Consider the following 14880-nt stretch of genomic DNA (forward strand, 5'->3'; position numbering starts at 1 on the left):
AAAAGTCCCTATGCAAATTTTCAGCTTAATCGGACTTCGTTAAGTGTTTGAGAGTGGGGAGGTTTACGGGACAATTTCGAAATTGAAACTTTTGTTTTTGGTGCCAAATGTCTTAGGAATGCTTGAAACGTCGAGATGAAGTGTTATCTTTTGAACAAATTTTGTTGAAAGACATTGGCACCAATAGAAGTAGGAGTTGACTATTGTGGCCCATTTAAGGTTGCGTACTATCACCGCCGCAATCGCCAATAAATGTCTTCGTTGCTGTCTACATTTCAAGACCAACATTTGAAAAGGGCGTAACAGCCCAAAATTTATTCATTCTGATTCTTCGTCTACATATATAGCTATATATGTGGTCGAATAATAAGAAGGAATAATATTTTGGCTTTACGCCCTGTTCAATAGTTGATCTAGATTTGCTTAGTGACCAAGGATGTACACTTGGAGCTAGCTGTAGGGTAGGCGGGGGCAAGATGGGCCACCTACGGCGAACCCTGAATGCCTCAAAATAGAAACATTTTAATTTAGCTTTTCAACGTGGATCTGTAATAATATGTAAGCTTAGGGTATGAATAACAACAAACATTTTACTTTTTATTTCATTTTGAGTCATTAAAGTAGAAGTCTATTTTTCTGTCAATCAAAAAATGCCGGGGCAAGATGGGTAACCTTTAAATTCTGCAATACCTAATTATTGTTTTTATTCCCAATATTAAATTACACACAGATAGTTAAGTTTATTACCAATGATTTTATTGAATAAAAAAAAATTAAAGCTTTGGATTGAGAAAGGGCACTGCATTTGACAATATCTGCAATTTCTTATGAAAACAAGCCGACCGTGTATTGCTTTCTTAAAGACAAAAAATATACATTTTTAATTAACAAATTAACATCATTATGCTTTGAGCCTTTGAGTAACCTTAAAATGGTTAAATCAGCAATGGAAAATATGTTTCGAATACGAACTATGCCCTTCAGTATGTGCTGATCCATCTCGCCCCATTTGCAAGTTCATATTAGAATGTCTAATTTTCGATAAAATCTATTTATTTCGGCGTAGTTAGTACAATATCGCCTACATTACTTATGATACTTTTACTTTATCAATAAAACTGTTTAAGTTTTAAATTGCTCGACGAGATAACACGTTTTATAGGAAGTGTGTTTCGCATAAGAAACAATGCTGAAAATATTTTACCTTGCCATACTCTACCAAAATGAAATTTTATCATCAAATCGAGTGACATTTAAGTAGAACCAAATTATTCCTCCTACAAAGTCATAATCTCCACATTAAAATGTATACGATGCTCAAAAACGGCCCTGACCCATTTTAACCCGTGACCCATCTTGCCCCGCCTAATCTATCATCGCCCCGCATTCATCTTGCCTCGCCTAATCATCGCCAAATTGAAATAAACCGTCTCGGAAGTCACCTTGTCTCTCGCGAACACATAGGGAGTGAGTGATAGTAATGGACCCCGTGCGTATAATGGACCCCCTGAACAAAAACCGAGAGTTTACGCTTGAATCTACGATTTCCTGCAAACTTCCATAGCATAAAGTTGCTTCACTTATCAGGGTAGTAGTTCCATACAATTGTTTTGCACTGGGAGACTGAAATTTAGTTATATTAACTAATTTATGAATGTAAACGCGCTAGAGGGTCCATTACTAGCACAGAAGGGGGGGGGGTCCATAATAGGCAACAGGAACATGTGGAAATGGAACATGTAAATCAAATGGGGGGACCATAATACGTATGTAAACAAACTCGATGTTGCGTATTATGGACCCGGGGGTGGCCCTAATAGGCAACCTGGCTACATAATTTCAAAATACATATTTTAGGCTTTGGTCCGATTCGTGAATTAAAATCGAATTAAACTTTTTTTTTTTTTTTCCTGTTCGGGTGTTCCACTGCGACCAGTTATTAGATCTATTGTAGCGTTACCCGTATCCTTAGTGTTTAAGTGCATGTCGAATTACTCCATTACTATTGATAAGCAATGCAGTATCGGTTTCGGAATTAAACTTAAAAGTGACAGTTCGGAAATTATGAAATCCCCCGCTCATAAGAATGGCTGGTGCTACCCAGCAAGACCAACAAAACATCTATCAAAAATGATTCAATATCTGTCAAAAGTAGTCTTGCTCTGCGAGCAGGGTTATTTGGAAATTTTTGAACTGTCACTTTTAAGTTTAATTCGATTTTGATTCATGAATCGGACCAAAGCCTTAGTAGTAAAAATGAATGTTTTACCATGTGTTATGTACGAAACGCGATGCTAATACCTGTTGCTTGTCATCTAGTGCTGCAGAATGGCAATTGGTCATGAGTTTTACTCTAGCGAAGCGATTGAAGTAAGTTTCCGTCCTTAAGGGGTCCATTACTAGCACTCACTCCCTACTTTTACACGCAAAAAAAGCGTTTTTTTCGTGAACAACAGTCACGGATTCGGGAATACAGTCACGTTTTCTGGAACGTTCTGGAAAACGTGACTGGTGTTCCCGAATTCATGAATTAAATCACGGTGTATTTTTGCTGGTTCACGAATTCAGGAACGCATTTTTTTGCGTGTAAGAAGAGGGTATTTACTCTTTTTCCTTATTCCGTGCAAATGCGTACTTTGATAATTCACATCTTTTCAAATTAAGCTCCAATTAATGTTATAAGTTTTCTAATGCCTTTATCCACCATTAGGAATTCTCACGGACTCCTTGGAGTCGCAATAGACCTCCAAGACTACTGACGGACTTCTTCAGATCGTTGGAGTTTTTTTTTTATCCTTCTGGAAATTTGTGTGAAATCTTGTATCTTTTGACACGACTTTTGAACTTTTTCTAAACAATCTTGGAAGAAATCCTTCTAATGCCGTTAAAAAATCCTACGGATTAGGTATTTTCGTGAACATCGAGAAACCTCCATTGACTCTCAAGTATACTTTACTTTACTCAAGCATACTTTATGGACTTCTTAAAATAGTTACGGACTGCTTGTAATCTTCCAGATAATCGAGAATGCAATTCCTACAAGCTCACATAAATCTATGCAGCACTTACAGAAAGCCCACCAAAACATTCTAATCACTGCAAGACTTTAAATAGTTTGGTCTGAATACACTCAGGTCGTGTAATTTTTGTCGATTGTGGCCTTCGGTTTAAATAAAGCAATGATCCCATGGAAAAATATCCAAAACAAATTGGTCGCGTTTGTGAAGAAGGGGCATAGCTAGTTTCAAATGCTAAGAGGAGGATTTATTTTATCGATTTTTAGATGATTTTCAAAAATGGTCTTGGAGTTCCAGCATTGTTTTATTTATAGAAAGTTCAACTGCTACCAACTAGATGTCAGAAAACTCCAACAAGCAATGAAACTTAATAAGGAACATCTAATAAAGCTTTTTGAAGAACTCGTGGAAATATGTTTGAAGATTACTTGGCATATCTTTTATATGAATCCCTTCACGAAGACATTCAATTCAAATTTGAGTAAATACCATTCAATCTACCAAGTTTTTGGAGCGAAGCTTTTGAAAAAACCTACTGAACATCCATCGAGCAGCTCAAGAATAAAAACTATTGAGACAGCTTTTTTAAATCATTTTGGGATTTTTTTTATGTTTCAGTGAGAATTCTGAAGTAATTTTTAGACAAAATTCTCAAAGATCAACCAGAATATATCTCGATGAAATTGTTTTATAAACATTTATAAACGCAGCGAATGTAAAACTAATACATTACCGTTGACAACAACATTATCCTCCTCTTGTGTTCGAGCATGATTATGGAGTATCGAGTAACGTTTAATTGAGACCATCGTCAGCTACGTACATGAGGTAGACCATATGATGCTTTTATCCACTATCATTCTCTCTGCATGACCAATAATTTGACCACCTAAGTACGTGAGGATCGACCAATGACTTTATGCCCATCATAATATGGAAGTTCACGAAATGTTTGAAAAACATTACCTAAAGAATCTTGTTTGAAGATGATGCCGATGCTGTGGAGTGCCATCGCAGGGCCACAAAGATACTATTCGGCGTTTTCTTTTTAACAAGCTTCCAAATATCTAGTTGTTGGTTATAGATTGAACATGTTTGATGATTGTTTGTTGAACGGTTCTGAACTATGGCCTTTTTTAGCCATTTGATTCAGTTACAACTGGTACATTTTCATTAAAAGGTTATGTTATATACTAGGTTTTTTTTTTCATTATTGTTGGTTACTAGTCTGAAATTTTCCTATATCATAAGTACATCAACATAATTTTATAAGGAATGACTCTCGCGATTGATGATTAAGTATTTCAACGGTTTGAACGAACTTTCAGAGCTTTTTTTGTTTGAACATGGGAACATGACTCAAACGCTACTAATAAGGACACTGCAAAAAATTAAAAACGACTCCCACACACAACCACTCAAACTAAATAATCTAAAATATTAATGGGGACTTGAAAAACTATTTGGATCAGGTCTCAGCAGTGACCATTTGAGCAACGTAGCTTTGGAACCTCTGTTATTGCTTAGATATTAAAAAAGCAATCTCGATTAGCATGGAGAACATAAAAGGGCCTGGAGTAAACTCTTAATCTAGAGACTACCAACAGCCACACAAAAAATAAGGTTTATAACTTGATAGTGGTGGTTGCCGACTATAACTGCCTCGGAGTATTGTTTATCGGCTATGCAGTCTCATGACAAGCTAAAACGCTATATTAATTCTGATTCGACGTTTCAGTTATTGGTCATTTTTCAATGGATTAAAATTGGTTCAGAGTATCATTGTCATAAATCTCGCTTAACTTTTCAAAAGGACCTAAGTAACATTTTTTTCATGAATTAATTTGAGTACTGCAATCAAAAGCTTTCATGTTGTTCTGTTGATTGCGCTATTCAAATTAATTCATGAAAAAAATGTTACTTAGGTCCTTTTGAAAAGTTAAGCGAGAAGTGTCCTTAGTTTAGTAAACTGCTCAAATAAAAAAAAATCACTATAAATATTCAATGTTGGGTTTTGTGATTTTTTTCCCTGACCTCAATCAAAATTCCCTGACTTTCCCTGACATTCCAGGTCCAATATGAAATTCCCTGACTTTCCAGGTTTTTCCAGGTATTCGACACCCTGTTTTAAAGAGTCATCTACTCATTTGCCTCATTTATTTATTTTTTTTTATATGCATACTTTTTAAAAAGGGTTTATATACTCTTTTGTCTTATTCGTCTAAAGATGGTATCATATATTCATACGCTTAACTTTTTTGTGTGGACATTATGGCAAACAGCCCACTGTATTTGACGATTGTATGTCATACCCCAGAAACCCATTGCCCAGAAAGTGATTTTTCAGAAATTAATTCCCCTGAATGCACTACTCCCCAGAAAACCATTCCCCAGAATATCACAATCCCCAGAAAGACATTCCCCAGAATGCCCCTATCCCCCGAAAGACATTTCCCAGAATGCCTCCATCCCCCGAAAGACATTTCCCAGAATGTCCTAATCCCCAGAATACCATACCCCAGAATGCACCATTTCCTAGCTTAGACTAAATACTTCGTAATTGCTTCATCCCGGGCAAATGCGTACTTTTGAAGAAGGAGTCATCTACTCTTTTGTCTTATTCCAGGTAAATACATACTTCGAAAAATGGAAATCATATATTCTTACGACCCATTGCATTTCATACTCTTTTCAACGATTATACCAAATGGTCATTATGCCAAACGGCTTTATGCCATATGGGCTTCCCCCAATATGAACAACGAGTATAATGGATTATATGCTCCTTCGTATTAGGGAAGATCCATTAATTACGTAACGCAAAAATTGGGCATTTTCAACCCCCCCTCCCCCCTATGTCACACTTTTTGTATGAAACATCTGAAATTTTTGTAAGGCCCGTCACGCTTCGCTCAACCCCCCCTCCCCCCTCTGAGCGTTACGTAATTTGTGGACGTTCCCTTATATGTGACCCCTAACAAACATATCAAATGGGCTCCATTCCAGGCTAATGCGTGCTTTAAAATAAGGCAGCATACGTCATTTTGCCTTATTCCGGGCAAATGCGTACTTCAATATAAGTATTTTTGCATAGAAATATAGTATCTAGTATTTTTAATGTATAGAAATGACAGCGAAAAACATAGTTTCTTAGACTGATACCTTTTTCTGGGGAACGGGTCATTCTGGGTTTTTGGTTTCTGGGGAATGAGCCATTCGGGTTTTTTTTTTTCTGGGGAATGGGTCATTCTGGGGATTTCTTTTCGGGGAAATGGTGCATTCTGGGGAATATCATTCTGGAGAATTGGTCGTTCTGGGAAATACCATTCTGGGGAACTGATTCTGGGGATTGATATTCTGGGCATTGACATACAACCGTATTTGACACAGCTTTTCAACGATTATGCCGAATGATCGTTATACCAGATTGCCTCGTAGTCGTGGTACCCAACACATTATGCCAAATGCTCGTTATGCACTTTGGCCCTCAGACCTTTAACTCGTTATGCTAAACGGCTTTATGCCGTAAGTATTTATGGAGAAATTCCGTATTTCCGTAAGTATGTTTGAAGCAGTTCCCGAAGAAATTCCTGGGGAGGTTTCCTGTGGGATTCCTGAGAGAATTTCCAAAGAGGAATCCTAGGAGGTTTGAATCATTTAGCATAACGATCATTTGGCATAATTTTGAACTGCAACAAAAGTATGGGTCATTTGGCATAACGGATATTCGAGATATTATTTGTAAACCAAAACGATCCATTTTTTCAGTACATTAATAAAGCTCGTAATCTAAATAGGCTCTAAATAGGCTCCAAGAAATATGATTAACATTATAAATGATATTATGAAGACTTGAGCATTTAAGATTATTCATAGATAATTATAGTAACCAAGTTGTCGATGACATATTCGCATTATACGATCTATTGTATGTTTCCCAAATAAGGAAATGATATTCTCTGTTAGTAACTAATGTGCGCATGGTGATTATAATCCCGTCGAATCATTCGATATCGTGCAATACCATCTAAATACACCCAAGGTATGTTATAACAAGCTGCATTCCCCCAAATAATTTACTACAGAAAAATGCAAAAAAAATATACAGAGCAAAGACTCACTTGAGACTCGGGCTCATAAGTTGGCAAGCATTTGCTAACGCTTGGTTGCAGTAGCAGCGTTGACACCAGAATCCTAATCCAACTATTTAGCCTAACACTAGATTCCCACGAAGGGGTCGAAGCCAATGCACCGGAATTGGTAGCAGAGTTCAAAGACGAGGAACTTGAACTTTGAAAGGACTCAGTAGGATATTCTACATCATCCTGAAACAGAAAAGTAAAATGATGAATTAGATGTGTATGTGTTTGTCGAGTTGATTGATTCAGGAAAAACGGGGAACTCAATCCAATTCAAATCGAAATTATTTTTCCTATCAGTTTTGTTTAGTATGAGTTGAAGGATAAACTAGTTGTTATACATTATACACAATTTTGGTGTCTCTAATGCTAGGCTAAACCAGTTGAACTAGAACCAGAAAGGGATAGATTTATAATTACAAAAACCCAATTGTGTCGTATATTAATGCAACAGGAAATAGAAACAATTTATTAAATATTTCAACGATTTGATTGAAAACTCCTATTATAAAATAAAAAAAACTATAATACTATATAAATTGATTGATCTCCAATAAGTATTGCAAGCAAAGGCATAGGAATGCCACTTCGTAGATGGAGGGTTCGATCCTCGGTCCAGTCTAGTATTTCATATGCTCAACATGTTGTATCTTTGGTGCTTGCCACATTGATACATCGGCTGGCAAAGAAAAATGTAAAATCAATAGCCTGAGAAATGCTAATAGAGCACTAAGTTGAAAAAGCAAGTCTACGTTCCTACCAGTAGGAACGTAGATCGATCGAAGGAGACATCGAGTTTGAAAAAATGATTACTTCCCTATTGTTTTTTTTTAATACTTTAAATATTACCAATAAAATCTTGTTTATTAGTTTTGCGATCATATAGAAATACGAATATGAACACAGACACATATTTTATGCATTACACAGTGGAACGGTTCAGCACTTCATCCCAAAGCTCCTATTTCCATCCCATCAAAAACAAAGCAATGAAAAGGAATTTGGTTTGTTACTTATTTTTGTATTTTTTTTCACCAGCATGTTAGCAAAAAGAAGCGACGAGATTGGTGCTGTATTTCTTAGTTTTGCGATGAGATAAATATATATTCAGTGAGATGGAAAACGGAACAGTTCCCCTATTTAAATTGTGTAAGGTGAAAAAGAAAGAACGAAAATAAAGGAAAAGAGCGAATAGGTATGAAAAAGAGATAGAAACAAAAAAGTAAAGGTATGACTTATTTGTAAAATGTGTTAAAAATGAAACAGGAGAACAGACAAAAAATAATTAGAGATATTGTTTGCTTCGTTATAGTTCGATATGTCTCAATATGCTTTGAGAAATGGGCAATAGAAAATTCACTTATGCGCTTTGTTTGAAGAGTGAGATAACACTTTACTAGTTGGACCAAAATATATTTTTTTTTAATTTGAATGTTGCAGGAAAAGATTAAAAAAAAGGAAAAGATTACAAAGAAACAAAAAAAAAACTTGTATTTGTCAACTGAGTTCAGTTTGATTTATTTCTATAAGGTATTTATATTTTTTTGAATTTCTCACCCCGTCCGTTAACAAAAGGCTAATGCGAAATCAATATTTGTTTTGGCCCAATATTGAATAAATAAACTGTATTTAAAAGGCACAATAAAAAAGAAAAAAATGAAGCCAAGCAAAATAAAAAAACGCCAATTTCTAATACTTATTAAGAATTATGGAAAGGTTTATCGAAAATCCAAAAGGAACGTGCCAGATTAAACAATGTTTCTCAAATAAATAAAAAGTCGACAGTTTGTTATCTCATACTTACCAGAATCTGCTTTGGTTTTTCAGAAAAGTCTTTGTAGTACTTAAGAAGTGAGGTGAGAATTTCATTCCGATACTCTGAGGACAGTCTGATAGTGTCAACCTTTTTATCCTTCCGCAAATTCAGCACAAACTCGTTAGAAGTCTAAAACCACAATTACATAGATAACATATAATAGTGAAAGCGAAGAACACTGATAATTTCTTACGTTTCCTGATTTGTTTGGCAGCACGCTGACTACTTCGTTGTACTGCCAACGGTTGGTCAGGTCAAACTTTTCCGGATTGTATGTCGAGATGCCTAAGGAACCGATAGAGAAAATCCGTTTGTACTTGCCCTTCCACGAGTGCTTCGTGACCAGGAAGCACTCCAGATCGACGTTTTCTCTACTCGTCGCCGATGACATTTTTACAAATCTGCTACCTCTACTAGCGCTAACAATCGCTGCGTACGCGTTAGTGACTCATAAATGTGATTTTTTACTCCTATTTTCCACGGTCGTCGTCGTCGTCGTCTTCTCGGCTGATAGCAGCAGCGCTCTTTCGTCGAACATGAACACAATCAGACGCGAAGATTTCCTATCGCAATCGCGGCGTGTAAGATCGATTCAATGATGTTGTCCTATACGATGCAGCGAAATAACTAATTCACAATGCCCGAAAAGTTCAAGCGTATCGCGTTGTAGATCCTTTCATCATTTGCAGAAATCTAAAAAGTAAACAAATATTAATATAACAAAGCTGCTGATTCAGATCAACCAGATGCAAGCGAAGCGAAACAGTTTTTTAAGATAACATGTTATACACCACGACCATAGGCGTTGATAGGCTGTTTATAACGAGCAGGCGACACGTGAGAAAGTTTTTGAAGTCGTCTTTTTTATTATACCGAAAGTAACTTGAATATTTTTCAATATACACCAAAATTGTTCTTAAACCCCCCTGATTAATCCACCTGGCGGTAATGGTCCCTTTCTCGTGCATTATAAAAATAGTATTTTGATCATAACTGTCGAGTCAATTCAGCCAATTTTCGATGGGATAGGATTCCCCGTCGAATGCAACTTGTTACAATCAAATCAAGTTTTAATGCGCTGTTCCGTAAAGTCGAGAAGCGCCATCAGGTGGACCCCGTACACGTAGATTTTTCGAAAGCTTGCCTAATGCAACTTTACGCCACTTGGTTTTCCTGATTGGATAGCAGCAGAGACGATGCTGCCGTTATCTGGAAAAGTGACGTAACAGCCATTTTACAACATGCATGTTTTCCATTTTTCTGTTAAAGAGCTCGATGAGTAGTACTCGTTAACACCATTTTTGGAAAATGGCGTATACGTCACTTTTTCAGATTACGGCAGGATGGCAATCTATAAACAACAACGCAGGGCTTTCGTTCGGGTTGACATATAGAGGTAATAAATTGTAGAGGAAGATTGTCGCTGTCGTCACTGGCGAAACATCTTTTGCTGGCGAGGATACGGCACTAAATGCCAACGAAGGAAAAATCAGTTTATTTTGACAGATAGGTACCCAACATGTTTGTGGACGATAACAAAGGGAACTACAGCGTCAATCGTCCTTTATAGTTTATTACCTCTATTGGGTTGAAGCCTCACGTTCTAGAACTTTCAGCATTAACTCGGGCGTACCTCAGGGCAGCCTGCGGGGCCCTTTACTTTTTATCCTGTATATCAATGACTTGATATACAGGATACTTTTTGGGGGCAGCAGGGACTATGTCCAAGGGCTTGACGATCCCTCCCCAGGCCATCTGCGAGTTGTGGGGCTTGCCTAGGATGTGGTGGGGTTTGACAGTGGGCCCTGTTAAACCTCTATAAAAAGCTGCATGTATCCGCAAGTAGGCCCCACCAAAGCGACCGTGTGCCGCTCAAAGCGCACAAGCCCAAGTCCTGGTGTTAGGTGGGACGCTAAACAGCCCTGACACGACGGCCCTCCGACGAGACAGGAGGTTTGCGCAGGCCCAATAAGCCGCCTAGAAAACCAATCATTACGAACAATATAAGAGATAATGCGACTCGATATAATCGGCAAAGACCTAGGCGACGAATACAGGATCACGATTGGAAGCTTGGAACATGGAATTGCAAGTCGCTAGGTTTCGCAGGTTGCGACAGGATGATCTACGATGAATTACATCCCCGCAACTTCGACGTCGTGGCGCTGCAGGAGATTTGCTGGACAGGACAGAAAGTGTGGAAAAGCGGGCATCGAGCGGCTACCTTCTACCAAAGCTGTGGCACCACCAACGAGCTGGGAACCGGCTTCATAGTGCTGGGTAAGATGCGCCAACGCGTGATTGGGTGGCAGCCAATCAACGCAAGGATGTGCAAGCTGAGGATTAAAGGCCGTTTCTTCAACTATAGCATCATCAACGTGCACTGCCCACACGAAGGGAGACCCGACGACGAGAAAGAAGCGTTCTACGCACAGCTGGAGCAGACATACGATGGATGCCCACTGCGGGACGTTAAAATCGTCATCGGTGACATGAACGCACAGGTAGGAAGGGAGGAAATGTATAGACCGGTCATCGGACCGGATAGTCTGCACACCGTATCGAATGACAACGGCCAACGATGCATAAACTTCGCAGCCTCCCGCGGAATGGTAGTCCGAAGCACCTTCTTTCCCCGCAAAAATATCCACAAGGCCACATGGAGATCACCTAACCAAGAAACGGAAAACCAAATCGACCACGTTCTAATCGACGGTAAATTCTTCTCCGACATCACGAACGTCCGCACTTACCGCAGTGCGAATATTGAATCCGACCACTACCTCGTTGCAGTATGCCTGCGCTCAAAACTCTCGACGGTGTACAACACGCGTCGAAGTCGGACGCCGCGGCTTAACATTGGGCGGCTACAAGACGGTAGACTAGCCCAAGAATACGCGCAGCAGCTGGAAGTGGCACTTCCAACGGAAGAGCAGCTAGGCGCAGCGTCTCTTGAAGATGGCTGGAGAGATATTCGATCCGCCATTGGTAGCACCGCAACCGCTGCACTTGGCACGGTGCCCCGGATCAGAAAAACGACTGGTATGACGGCGAATGTGAGCAGTTAGTGGAAGAGAAGAATGCAGCATGGGCGAGATTGCTGCAACACCGCACGAGGGCGAACGAAGCACGATATAAACAGGCGCGGAACAGACAAAACTCGTTTTTCCGGAGGAAAAAGCGCCAGCAGGAAGATCGAGACCGTGAAGAAACGGAGCAACTGTACCGCGCTAATAACACACGAAAGTTCTATGAGAAGTTAAACCGTTCATGCAAGGGCCACGTGCCACAGCCTGATATGTGTAAGGACATAAACGGGAACCTTCTTACGAACGAGCGTGAGGTGATCCAAAGGTGGCGGCAGCACTACGAAGAACACCTGAATGGCGATGTGGCAGACGAAGATGGCGGTATGGTGATGGACCTGGGAGAACGCGCGCAGGACAGAATTCTACCGGCTCCAGATCTCCAGGAAATCCAGGAGGAGATTGGCCGGCTGAAGAACAACAAAGCCCCTGGGGTTGACCAACTACCAGGAGAGCTATTTAAACACGGTGGTGAGGCACTGGCTAGAGCGCTGCACTGGGTCATTACCAAGATTTGGGAGGAGGAAGTTTTGCCGCAGGAGTGGATGGAAGGTGTCGTGTGTCCCATCTACAAAAAGGGCGATAAGCTGGATTGTAGCAACTACCGCGCAATCACATTGCTGAACGCCGCCTACAAGGTACTCTCCCAAATTTTATGCCGTCGACTAGCACCAACTGCAAGGGAGTTCGTGGGGCAGTACCAGGCGGGTTTTATGGGCGAACGCTCCACCACGGACCAGGTGTTCGCCATTCGCCAAGTACTGCAGAAATGCCGCGAATACAACGTGCCCACTCATCATCTATTCATCGACTTCAAAGCCGCATATGATACAATCGATCGGGACCAGCTATGGCAGCTAATGCACGAACACGGTTTTCCGGATAAACTGACACGGTTGATCAAAGCGACGATGGATCGGGTGATGTGCGTAGTTCGAGTTTCAGGGGCATTCTCGAGTCCCTTCGAAACCCGCAGAGGGTTACGGCAAGGTGATGGTCTTTCGTGTTTGCTATTCAACATCGCTTTGGAAGGGTAATACGAAGAGCAGGGATTAACACGAGTGGTACAATTTTCAATAAGTCCGTCCAGCTATTTGGTTTCGCCGACGACATAGATATTATGGCACGTAACTTTGAGAAGATGGAGGAAGCCTACATCAGACTGAAGAGGGAAGCTAAGCGGATCGGACTAGTCATCAACACGTCGAAGACGAAGTACATGATAGGAAGAGGTTCAAGAGAAGACAATGTGAGCCACCCACCGCGAGTTTACATCGGTGGTGACGAAATCGAGGTGGTAGAAGAATTTGTGTACTTGGGCTCACTGGTGACTGCCGAAAATGACACCAGCAGAGAAATTCGGAGACGCATAGTGGCTGGAAATCGTACGTACTTTGGACTCCGCAAGACGCTCCGATCGAATAGAGTTCGCCGCCGTACCAAACTGACAATCTACAAAACGCTAATTAGACCGGTAGTCCTCTACGGACACGAGACCTGGACGATGCTTGTGGAGGACCAACGCGCACTTGGAGTTTTCGAAAGGAAAGTGCTGCGTACCATCTATGGTGGGGTGCAGATGGCGGACGGTACGTGGAGGAGGCGAATGAACCACGAATTGCATCAGCTGTTGGGAGAACCATCCATCGTTCACACCGCGAAAATCGGACGACTGCGATGGGCCGGGCACGTAGCCAGAATGTCGGACAGTAACCCGGTGAAAATGGTTCTCGACAACGATCCGACGGGCACAAGAAGGCGAGGTGCGCAGCGGGCAAGGTGGATCGATCAGGTGGAAGATGACTTGCGGACCCTCCGTAGACTGCGTGGTTGGCGACGTGTAGCCATGGACCGAGCCGAATGGAGAAGACTCTTATATACCGCACAGGCCACTTCGGCCTTAGTCTGAATAAATAATAATCAATGACTTGACCAACTGCCTTGCCTCTGTGAAGCCCTGTTCGCTGACGACCTTAAAATCAAATTATTCTTTTCTGGATTGTGTTGCTCTTCAAACTGATATTGACGTACTCCGCCGTTGGTGCGATGAGAACGGAATGATCTTAAATGTTGCGAAATGTAATCACTTTCTGCTGAATCATATCACCAATAATGTATAGATATACTTTTGCCGATGCTGCACGAGAGCGTGTTTCGTCGATTGGCGACTTGGGCGTTACAACAGACTCTAAATTGCGGTTAAACTAACATATTTCCGTAATAACGGTGAAGGCATTCGAAGCTTTGGGATTTCTTCGATGTTCACACTTTGAAAGGTCTATTCTGTGCACTTGTGATTCTTTTGAATATGCTGATTCAAGTGATTCGCATTGAACGAGTTCAAAACAGTTCATCCGTTTCGCTCTTCGGCACCTACCGTGGAACGATCCAATGCATTTTTTTGATTATTGAGCCCGATGTCAGCTAATCGAACTGCAACTTCTCTCAATTAGACGAAGACTTGTAGTTATGATACATCAAGAGTAACATTTAGACGAGCGGACTTGTTCGTGGATGTACAGTTGAGCATACCTGGTCATAGTCTGCGTGATTTACTCGGTGTCACAACCCACAAACAAACAAATCGGTTAAGGGCAAGTGCCCATAAAGTGGGCGAGACTTTTTGTTTAAAAAATGCATTTTGATCATTCTGATCCCAAAGTCCAATTTGGTCAATTTTCAATGGGAAACAATGGGGCTTTTTGCAAGCAAATCGGCAAATCGTCGTCGATGCGCGCTTGCAGGCGTAGTCGACGTGACTTTTAAAGCTCAACTTATCGTCGAGCATCACTCCCAATTGCTACAGAGATCTCTTGGAGGTG

General features: G+C 40.5%; 1 protein-coding gene across 7 annotated transcripts in view; it reads right to left on the reverse strand.

Moving 5' to 3' along the window:
* LOC134211600 (dnaJ homolog subfamily C member 13) overlaps positions 1-14880 on the reverse strand; it is a 48206-nt gene that overhangs the window by 27578 nt on the left and 5748 nt on the right. For 6 of the 7 annotated variants that reach the window (XM_062688615.1, XM_062688617.1, XM_062688618.1 and 3 more), the window contains 3 exons: positions 9166-9665; positions 8961-9101; positions 7139-7342 (listed from right to left, as the gene is read on the reverse strand). In XM_062688615.1, the coding sequence (XP_062544599.1) occupies positions 7139-7342; positions 8961-9101; positions 9166-9363 (543 nt within the window). In that variant the 5' untranslated portion in view covers positions 9364-9665. The remainder of the gene's footprint in view (positions 1-7138; positions 7343-8960; positions 9102-9165; positions 9666-14880) is intronic. The other variant, XM_062688621.1, reaches the window with a different exon arrangement.

This window comes from Armigeres subalbatus, chromosome 2 (genome assembly GCF_024139115.2).
Source record: "Armigeres subalbatus isolate Guangzhou_Male chromosome 2, GZ_Asu_2, whole genome shotgun sequence".
Classification (NCBI taxonomy): Eukaryota; Metazoa; Arthropoda; class Insecta; order Diptera; family Culicidae; genus Armigeres; species Armigeres subalbatus.